Source organism: Populus euphratica, unplaced genomic scaffold (genome assembly GCF_000495115.2).
Source record: "Populus euphratica unplaced genomic scaffold, PopEup_1.0 scaffold403.1, whole genome shotgun sequence".
Taxonomy (NCBI): Eukaryota; Viridiplantae; Streptophyta; class Magnoliopsida; order Malpighiales; family Salicaceae; genus Populus; species Populus euphratica.
Genome location: NW_011500081.1, coordinates 287,830 through 298,379, shown reverse-complemented (window position 1 = coordinate 298,379; position 10,550 = coordinate 287,830). Strand labels below are relative to the sequence as shown.

The following is a 10,550-nucleotide window of genomic DNA, read 5'->3' as shown; positions in this document are numbered from 1 at the left end:
GAAGAGCATTGCACAGTGCGAAGGTAATTAATTACTTTCATGTTGTGCATGCACTCGTGGAGACATTCCACGCGTGCCTCTTGTTAGTTTGGGCCCAACTGAATTATTCGTTTGGACCTGTAACCAGGTCGGGCTAGTAGGTCTAACCCATTCTTGATAGATTAATATGGATCTAGCTCAAAAAAAATAAAATAGAATAATCTCTTAACAAGTCAAACAAAATAAAGTGTTAATAAGATTTACATTGAAAATCTCATGGTCACAATTTAACAAATAAAAACAATAAGAATCGAACTGAAACGTTTCTTGATATTCGAGGAGTGAAACGTAGTTTACCCTGAAAAAGCAATATCCACAAATCCTCAGTGTCATTTGGTAAATTCAACCACAAACTCTAAGTATAAATACACCACACACAATTCTCACGCTATCTCAAGCTGTCATATATATAATATATAATAATTCCTTCACTCCATGCTGCTTCGCTCTTGCCGTGTAATCCCTCGAGAAACTCATCGCATTTTCATTTCCAGGTAATTCATTTCACTTTTATCGAGAATTAGATTCCAATTCCTCATTTGCTTCTGTATTTGAATTCTCTTTCACGGAATCCGAAGATCGATCAGTTCGAGAAAGTTCGGAATGGCGCCTCCGATCTTGTCCTTGGCTATTCCTTCAGAGACCGGTCGCGTTCTCAGCATTCAATCGCATACTGTTCAGGTATTCGTTTTCTATCCCTGTAGAGAATCTGAGGTTTTGATTTTCGTTTCCTGTTTGGTTCTCGAGAAAATTGACTGCGAAAGTGAAGGGAGGCTGTGAGAGATGACTTTTGTGGTCAAAGTGTTGACTTATGTGTTAATCTAAGCTTATACAGAGTTGAGACTTTCTATGGATAGTTGTGTTTAGTTGTGATTTGTGAAAATTTTAATTATTTGAGTGATTATGATAAGTTTGAAAATTTATGTGAAATGTGGTTTCATAGGAAGTCGTGATAATAATTTGTAAATGTTGGAGGTGTTATTGGTTTTGGACTAATGTGTTGTGTGTTTTGCGAATTCTTGCATTTGCTTTTTGCTGTAAATATTGGATGGTGATAAAAAGGGACGAGTTAGGTGATCGGTGAAAACCAGGAGGGTGGAGTGATGATGTAATTAATGAATCATTGGTTTAGATTGGTTATAAATGGATCTTATTTTCAAATGTTCTATCTTTGTCGTGGTTTTCATGTTTGTGGGTTTGTCACTTTGGGTGCGTGTGGAGCGGGGTTGACTGCGGTATGTTGGCATGCTGCTAAATGTGAACTGAATCTTCTTAAATTATTAAGAGAATAATATAAATGTAAATGAATTTCAGAATGTCCTCAGTTCATCTTAATCATGTCAAGATTAAGTTTAATCCTTGTAATCCATGGACAAAAGGGATATGTAGTGCCTTATTGTTTAGTGATGTTCTTTATGAAAGAACATATTTTGCAAACAGATGAAAAAGGCAATCTTAGTGGGAGGGTTGGAAATTATACTTTTTTGTTCGCATGTCTGAGTACAGTCCAAACATTACTGATATATGTTCAAGATGAATCTATCATATAGAATCTAATGTATCATTCCATTGAGTTTACAATGTAGTGGTTCCTATGGCTTATGTAGGTCAGGGATATCATGTTGGTCATCCAAGTAGTTGGTTATACATGCCATGGTGTTTGTAGTTTTCAAATGCATTCTTAATGTGATTTTATGTTTGGTAGATTCATTCCCATAGTAACATTTGTATTGTCTATTTCCATTTAGGGATATGTTGGAAATAAATCAGCCGTCTTTCCTCTCCAACTATTGGGCTATGATGTGGATCCAGTCAATTCAGTACAGTTCTCAAATCACACAGGCAAGCTGCTTATACTACTTCACTCAATCAGTCTCAGATATACGGTGCGATGCTTGTCAATCTGTATAATTCAGGCATGGTCCCCTAAGCAAATTGCGGGTCAGTTAATGCTTAATGGATCTGAAAATTGAACAGGATATCCAACCTTTAAAGGACAAGTTTTAAATGGACAGCAACTATGGGAGCTAATGGAAGGCCTCCAAGCAAATGACTTGCTGTATTATACTCATTTATTAACAGGCATGCCAAATGAATTGCTGTGTTATTTTATTTATTTAATTAACAAGAAAATTCTTCTTCTGTATATTTGGATTAGTTCTTGCTGTTATTTTGCAGGCTATATTGGTTCTGTTTCATTCTTGAACACCGTTTTGGAAGTTGTCAAGAAGCTACGTTCTATAAATCCAAAACTTACATATGGTGAGTAGATTATTCCAGCATATTTGCTCTTTGCTTCCTCCTATCTCCAGAAGAAACCCGTGGATTTTCAACTACCTGAATTGACTCTGACTACAGTGTGTGCTTCTTACTATGTTCATTAGACAACTTACCTGTTTGTTTTAAAGAATCATCATCTTTATACCACATGTGCATGTGAGCTCACAGGTTATGTGATATACATATCCATGACTAGTAAAGCTGACTGAATATACCTTTGAACTGGCCAGAAATATTGTTGTATTTGTTAACAACTTTGTCTATATCTAGATCCTTGTCTGTTATGAGTGATCATGGTGAAACTAAAGCCAGTCATAATATCAACAGAAGAGTTGTAATGGCTATTATTTCTTTTCTATCCATGGTAAGTTTAAAAGAAGCTGGTCCAATGAACTTTGTGAACTTCAAGCTGGTATTTGTAGTGCTAGTAAGGCCTCTAATAAAGTCCTGTCTTGTCTATAAAGATAGATTCCCTACTCTGTGTTTTTCACTTTAGCTCTGCTGTAAAAATAGAAAGGAGGTCATTGGTACACCATGCATATTTTCCATTTTTTGTCTTCTTTATTCAAATGAAATATAGAATGTCTGTCCATGATGTTATTTTTCTTTTTAGTTTGTGATCCTGTTCTGGGCGATGAAGGGAAGCTTTATGTTCCGCCAGAGTTGGTAGAAGTATATCGTGAGAAGGTGAGCAGTTCAAGTGTTACACTTGTGGGCATGCATGTGTTTTATTCTATACTAGAATCTTGGGCAAAGTTTGAAATCTCTGGGTTATGTGGAAGCAATGTGCAAAACTTTACCTTCAATTGAGTTGGGTGGATCATTTTGATTAAACAAGCTGAGGAGAAAATAATTCTTCATTTGATCTAGATAATGGTTTGATTTGCTTAATAAATTTTTGATGCGAAGGTAAGTGATAAAGTTGATGTAATGGTGACAAAGTGGGTGACAAAGTGATAAAGTTGATGTAATGGCTTGCTTTGCTTAATAAATTTTTGATGCGAAGGTAAGTGATAAAGTTGATGTAATGGTGACAAAGTGGGTGACCTTCATGTTGCAGGTTGTTCCAGTGGCTTCAATGTTGACCCCTAACCAATTTGAAGCAGAACAATTGACTGGATTCAGGTATTTGTCGATAACATAAAATAGAATGGTGAAGTGAAAATTTTGATTCTATATGTTTCTGTCAATTTCTTACTAGCATTCCTAGTTTTATGTTGAAAAATCTGTGAAACTGAGACTAGGGAATATATAACAAATTAGTCCATGACTGGTATATGTTAAATGTGAAAAATTGGAATTACAATTATCCTGTCTACACTATGAAAATTCTAGCAGTTAAAAGTCACATGGTTTCTTAACCAAAACATTTCCAGAAGCTTCTAAAATTTATACACAGCCAAGTTAAAAAGTCCCAAGTCCTTAAATATGATGAAATGTCTTCAATCATAAAAGGGGCTTCACCTCTTAATAAGGCACCGATCCTCAGATTCATTCATCCATTTTGCAGTCTTTAAAAACTCTAATTTGTGATGGGGGCGTTATTCTTATAAGTTCAAGCTACTTACATCTAGGCATTCTGTTCATGTCTCCTTCAATTGAATATTGCTAAAACTTTTATGTTGCACCTCTTCGTTTTCTGGCTCCCATATATTAGTGCTTTTATTCTACTTTCTAGCAGGGTTTCACCTTTTGAGGGGTTAATTTCTCAAAAGATGTAGTAGTTCATATAAGATTGTAACATATGACAATGACCTTGCTCGTGCTATTGACTATGGTAGGAAGCTTTAGTTGTGGAAATGTGCAATCCTTACTCTTTATGGATGAGAAATTAAAAGTAGCATGCTTTGTATCTCCTGGAGGAACATGCCTCATAAGTAGTTAATATGTACAATGACTTCAACCATGCAAATTGACTTGATATCTGCATATCAACTGGTTTTACCTCACGACAACAAGATTTTCAACATCTTCAATCTGCCTAGGTTTCATCTTTATTCGATATGAAACTTTTGATAATTGACAACTTTTTATCTGGGTCTTGCAACAACAGGGAATGTATAGTATGTTGTTTCTCTTTGTTATAGCTTCTTCTTTCCTTCAATATTTTGCCTTCTGATGAGATTCTCTATACAGGATTGTATCTGAACATGATGGCCGGGAAGCTTGTAACAAGCTTCATGCTGCTGGACCTGCAAAGGTTTTGCTAAACTACCGTATCTTGATCTTATTTTGAAACCTATTCATCTTCAATGGATTGTGAAATTGGAACTCTCCTTGGTTTCCTGTTTCGGTGAATTGTATGTCCAATTATTGGGTAGCTTAATAACACAAGATTTATGATTTGTATGCAATATTTCTCATTTTCATGGCATGATTGTCATCCTAAGTTAGATTTTTCATTGAGATTGCAATTTCTTGTCAATTGCCTCACTTCTCTACAAACATAGGATTTTTTGTAGGAAAAAAACGGTTATCTTAGAAAAGATCTTTTGTTGCAAAAATCAATCACATGCTCTTTAACTGCCTTGTGTAAGCATTTATATAAAAAAAATTGGTTATAAAATGCATGTAATGTTGTTTGATGTTGCTATTGCTTTAACAATATAGTGTAATGCATGAATTTTGATGATTCACAGGTTGTGATAACAAGCATCAATATAGATGGTCACCTTCTTCTTATTGGCAGCCATGAAAAGGAAAAGGTGGGCACCATGATATGTGATGTAATATGTCAAGGGTTTACATTTTGATTTTGGTTCCAGTTTCATTTCTCCAGAATCCAAGGACTTATGATGGTGTAGAAGTATCACATTTCATGCCATCACATGCTGTTATTTAGATACTATTTTTTGGATATATATTCATGAATTGATGAAAACAACTGCTTTTTTTTTTTTTTAGTGTGTGTACTTCTCTGTGTTTCCCTAAAAAAGCTTAATTGGATGAGTCAACTTCTTCTCTTTTTCTTTTTTTGGCATAAACACTTCAGTTTCTAGTATCACTATTATCTCTTATTTGGCACACAAAAATGAAAACCAATATCAGATATAAAGGGAAGGTTGCTATATCTTCACAGTTGGTATAAAGTCACATCTTTGATAACATAGATTCAAAGAGGCATGGCAATTTCACGCAATCTATCGGATATTTGGTGTTACTTAATCAGACTGGTTTGGATTTTTTTTTTTCCAGTTTGATCAAGGTCAAATGGAGTTGGATAAAATCCAACCCAATTTGACTGGAGTTGGAGTCAGAGTTAGGTGTGGGTAAGTGCTTCACCCGACCGAGGCCTCGACTTGGCCCCCTCAATTTGTTTACTATTTTTTAAAAATATGTATAGATTTTTAGTAAAACATTTTAATTTTCAATGTGAAGCATGAAATGCAATTTTTTTTTTTTTGTTTAGAGAGTGTTTTAATGATTTTACATTTGGATTTGAAGTTTAAACTATATTTGATGGTTTTATGATCGATAGATTTTATCTTTGAAATTTTGATTGAAAAAAAGGGATCCGGTCATTCTAGGGTGGAAAATTTCTACTCAACCCTATCTGATTGGGTTAGAGTCAAAATCTGGTGATGGGTGCAGATGTTCCAGATTGGAGTCGGGCGGAGCAAAATCTGACTCCAGTCTGATCCGTTGCCATTCCTAGATCCAAATGATATTTATCTAAATCCTTCCACTTTTCACCTCCTTGCATTCTCAATTTAATCCCATTCATGTAATTGTTATATTCAAGTTTTCTATATTTTTCAAGCGTTGCATGCATATTCAATTGTATCCAACAAGTGTAGGAGACATACACTAAGGCGACAGTTTCCTGTCATTTTAAACAGTCAATTTGGCCCCATCCTTCTTAATTGTATCCAAGTATATCTATCTTATAGAGGAAAGTTCTGATTTCTTCTTAATGGTCTCTCTTAAAACTTGGCATCAGTCAATTTTTTGATAGCTATCTTGAATTTGGCACCAATCATTTGTGTTTTTCAGCTTTAGGTCATTTTGTTTCTTGGCTGTCTTAGAGATTTGCTTTTATCCATATCCAGTATGCTCAATATTATCGTCAGCAAAACATGCATCACTAGTTGAAAATTGTGTGTGTATATTTGTGCAACGGAAATTTTCTAGTTCAATAGGGAAACTTTGGGGCTTGATGTATGCTTGTGTAATTCCCTATATTTCTTAAATGTTATTCTTCCCCTGGTATTTTGGATCATTTAGAATCACAAATAAGGTTTCTGTTCGCAGTTGTAATGCTTGTCTGTGGTTTTTTTATAGGGCCAGTCTCCTGATCAATTCAAGATTGTGATACCCAAAATTCCAGCGTATTTTACAGTAAGAATTCTTTAATTGTGACCTTATTTCATATTTTGACTTGTAATGAACCAAACACACACACTTTTTGGTCATGATTTATTATTTTAATTTAACTCAATGTGCTTGAAGCACAACCTTAGTATTTGGCATTTTTATCCTCTTTTCAGCTACGACTTTTTAGTAGTATTATATAGGGTTGCCTGTGCATGGTACTAAATATTTTCTTGTGTTGTTTTTGTGAAGGATCGCATCAGATCATCTGTATGTTATTAGCTTACTAGTCAACACTATCAGAACATTGTCTTGTGAGATAAGAGAAAGTTAGCTCTCTTCTTACTATTTTGGTGATTGTTTTGCATTTTTCTGAGAGTTTGAGACATTATTACATTTGGTAATTTCATGATGGAATGATAGCATCTTAATGAAATAAAAAGGAAAGTACAGTAATCAATTTTGGAAATATACAGTGCATGATTAAAATTGTAAAAGAAATCAACAAGCTTTGTCTAGCCCTCAGGGGCAAGATGGCCAAGTGAGTTGCTAACATTAGATTGCTGGAATTCATTTTTCATGCCGCTTTTTTCTTCTTTTGTTCTTTCCTGTTGCCTTAATTGCATAGATGAATATTGGAAGCGTGGTAAGATGTGCAACCACATTCAAGGTAAATGATAGACACTCTTAAATATTAAGTTTCTTTAGTGCAAACTAACTCCATAAAGTGCAAACTACCTATCTATGAGTGCTGTGTGTTGGGATTAATGCTTGATTAGTCCTTGATATGTCACAGTGCAAGCTTAATCCTTATATTTTAGCTGCTTTATGCCTAACATCCCCTGCCTTGGATACTCCAAATCAGAGCTATTTCTTCCTTTGTTTTCAAGTCTCAGCTGAAAGCAAATGCAAAGCTTTTAAACTCATTTTAATCAATCACTGATTAATATAATTCATGTTTTATTCCTAACCACATTGCATTTACGGTCATAATTCCCTGGGATCTCTGAAGTAGACAAAGTGCAACTGAGTTGATGCAATTGTGAATTGTCATATTCATTGTGAGGTTTGATGTTCATATGTCAAAATTTTGTACTTTTGTAATTTCATGTGGAACATTAGGAAGATGAGATGCATTCTCTTCACTAAATAAAGACTCTTCGTAACTTTTTAAAACAAAGGTTAAAGGAGCAATAACAGAGATCAAGATTTGCTAATATAGTTCTATCCACAAAAATTAAGAAGGCTTCTTGAATGATGCTAACTCTGTTGTGAAACTTGATCAGGACAGACGTAAGCCATAACTAGTTTGGACTTTGGAATTCAAACATTGCATCTTAACCCATATCGTATCAAACCTTAAGCTGTGCATTCCCCCTTACATGTTGTATTTAAATCCACCTTTATTCCCCTTCTGGTTGGAATATTTTGAATTATCGAGACAGAAATCTTTGACTCTTTAGCATAAATGTGGTCATAAGAAATTGAATACCATTTTTTCTTCGCAAGAATGTCATAAGATGCTCCATAATAAAATATGATTTTTGCAAATGTTAACCCTTATGTTGTTGAGTTTCTTGCAATTCTCATTCGATTTAGCGAGCTATGCTGGCATTCCTTACAAGATGCTCATCAATGTATGTATCTTCTTGTGCTTGTAGGGAACAGGGGATCTAATGACTGCACTCCTGCTTGGATGGAGTAATGTAATATCTTTGTTCTTTTCCAATTTTGATTCTGTCATTTTCCTTTTCCATGTAGTGTTTTATTGCGTGTCATTTTTTATCTTCATGTAATCCAGAAACACCCAGATGATCTTGCAAAGGCAGCAGAGCTCGCAGTATCAAGCTTGCAGGTATGTCTCTTGCTGATACGTGATTTATACCATGTTTGTATGTCATGTCCCTTATGCATGGAAAAAGAGTTCCCATTTGAAATACTTGCCATATCGAGGGTAAATTGTGGTTGCGTAATTCTTTTGATGTTTGGACTACTTGTAGGCAGTTCTGCAGAGGACTTTGGATGATTACAAAACAGCTGGGTATGATCCCCAGTCAAGCAGTTTGGAAATTAGATTGATCCAAAGCCAGGATGACATTCGCCACCCACAAATTAAATTTGAAGCTGAAAACTACTCCTAAAATGGGTGGAATTTCTGTTTTGGAAATGTATTTTATTCTCGTAGCAAATAATGGGACACTCGTGGTGTTGTCCCACAAGCTATTCCGTTCAAGGCAGTAAAATTTTGCATTTGGCAACAGTAGGAAATATCATGTTTTTTTAAAAAAATTTTGCATTTGGCAACAGTAGGAAATATCATGTTTTTTTTTTTAAAAAAAAAATTAGAAATAGGAAAAAGGAAGAAAAGAAATATTTTATATGCAATTGGATGAAGGATAAAGCCTTTTTCTTCTTTTTTTCTTCATGAAAGTGCAAGGTAAATAATATTCTGTCATATTGGATGCCACACTCGAATTCATATAACATAATAAGTCGATCAATCTTTTCATATTGCTTGACAAGCCAATCTGCCTATTGAAATCGAAGAGGTTCATTAATATTCACGGAAGTTTTTCCCTCGGGTGGTGGATCCAGGGTACCAATCAGGAGAGGTTTTTACAGCACTTGAGACTCAAAACCTGGTTATCATGTCGAATATGTACAGACACGAGGTTCAGAGAGAAACCCCAACGGATCATGTCTGATGGATGAACTGGGATGTTGAAGGTGAATAAACGACCTCCTTGTCCTGCCACATCAATGCAGCAACTACCAGAGCACAGGGTTCAATCCATGACTTGTAAACTCAAGCCAACAATTAAAATGAAGATGGATCAGATGAGAAAACTACAAACAAGTCGGCATCTTCTGGTCTCTGTTTTTGTATTTGTATACTTTTCAGCGGCACCATAGCTGCCGACAGAACCAGAGAAGTCGCTGGAGGTCATCTCAAATTGTTTGGTTGAGACCGACTTGCATCCAGATCATCGAAACGCAGAATGCTAATGAAGTTGATGGTTATGCTGACGTAGATGGTTTCATTTTTCCTGATAGTCTCTGTGTTTGAATATGGACAGTTCATGTCGAGCCCAGAGAAATGTCAAGTGGGCAACACAGTTTTGTGGAGTGTTCCCAGAACAGATACGTCTGAGAATTATGTAACAACAGTGGTTCATCCCATTAATTTAATTATTGATGAAGCTTCTCTTTCAGTGTGGTGTTCTAGCGCCGCTGCAATGTTCGTGTTATTATTCTAACAGAACCCAAATCCAAGGAATGAATCGAGACCAGACAGCATAACCCTAACTTGCCAAGCTCAATTCAAATGCCTCTTGTTAAGAAGGTGGTTGGTTTTTTCGTTTGGTTGCCATTGCGAGAGAAGCATGCTGAGTTTGCAAGCATCCACTTTGAATCACCTCTTTGTATTGCCTCCTTTAAGATTTTAATATAGAAGAAACTTATTTATTTTATGTTTTTATTTATATTTTTATAACTAGACACGGTTTGGTGTTAATATTTTATTTTCGTTTCTTCTATCTCGTGAAGTACACATACTGATAAGATTTTTCTAGGGGAGGACAGGGGTGTGTGTTGATCTTATCTGAAAATGGATAGGTATTGTTGTAATGTGGCAGAATAGTAATCAGCAAGGCAATAAAACCAAGTGGTAAAATCAATAGCTATGGTACTAAATGCTAACATGGCCAAATCAATGATCCCTGTTGAGTGACGAGGCAAGTCTAAACCATCGCCATTAAACTATTGCCATTGAAACCTACTACTCGCTCTTCGAAGTGGAAAGGAACCCCTGAGGTCCCCATAGCCACCATCAAAATAGATAAATTATGGTTTACTAGTGTTGGCCTTTATGGACCACAGGTTTTTCTTGTGGATGCAATTTGTGCTTCCAAGCTTTCTTG

At 35.5% G+C, this 10,550-nt stretch overlaps 1 protein-coding gene across 2 annotated transcripts; it reads left to right on the top strand.

The window, feature by feature from the left end:
• The first annotated feature begins 419 nt into the window (after nt 1-419).
• SOS4 (pfkB-like carbohydrate kinase family protein) lies at nt 420-8,919 on the top strand. 2 transcript variants are annotated; one of them, XM_011003287.1, is made up of 14 exons: nt 420-533; nt 618-720; nt 1,788-1,881; nt 2,017-2,121; nt 2,218-2,301; nt 2,933-3,006; nt 3,380-3,444; nt 4,456-4,519; nt 4,959-5,024; nt 6,601-6,657; nt 7,259-7,300; nt 8,292-8,336; nt 8,432-8,485; nt 8,631-8,919. In XM_011003287.1, exons 1-14 carry the CDS (start codon nt 475-477, stop codon nt 8,769-8,771), a joined length of 1,053 nt encoding a protein of 350 aa, XP_011001589.1. In that variant the 5' UTR covers nt 420-474; the 3' UTR covers nt 8,772-8,919. The 2 variants fall into 2 exon arrangements, with proteins under 2 accessions (XP_011001589.1, XP_011001590.1); XM_011003288.1 differs by lacking the exon at nt 7,259-7,300.
• The last annotated feature ends 1,631 nt before the right edge of the window (nt 8,920-10,550 follow it).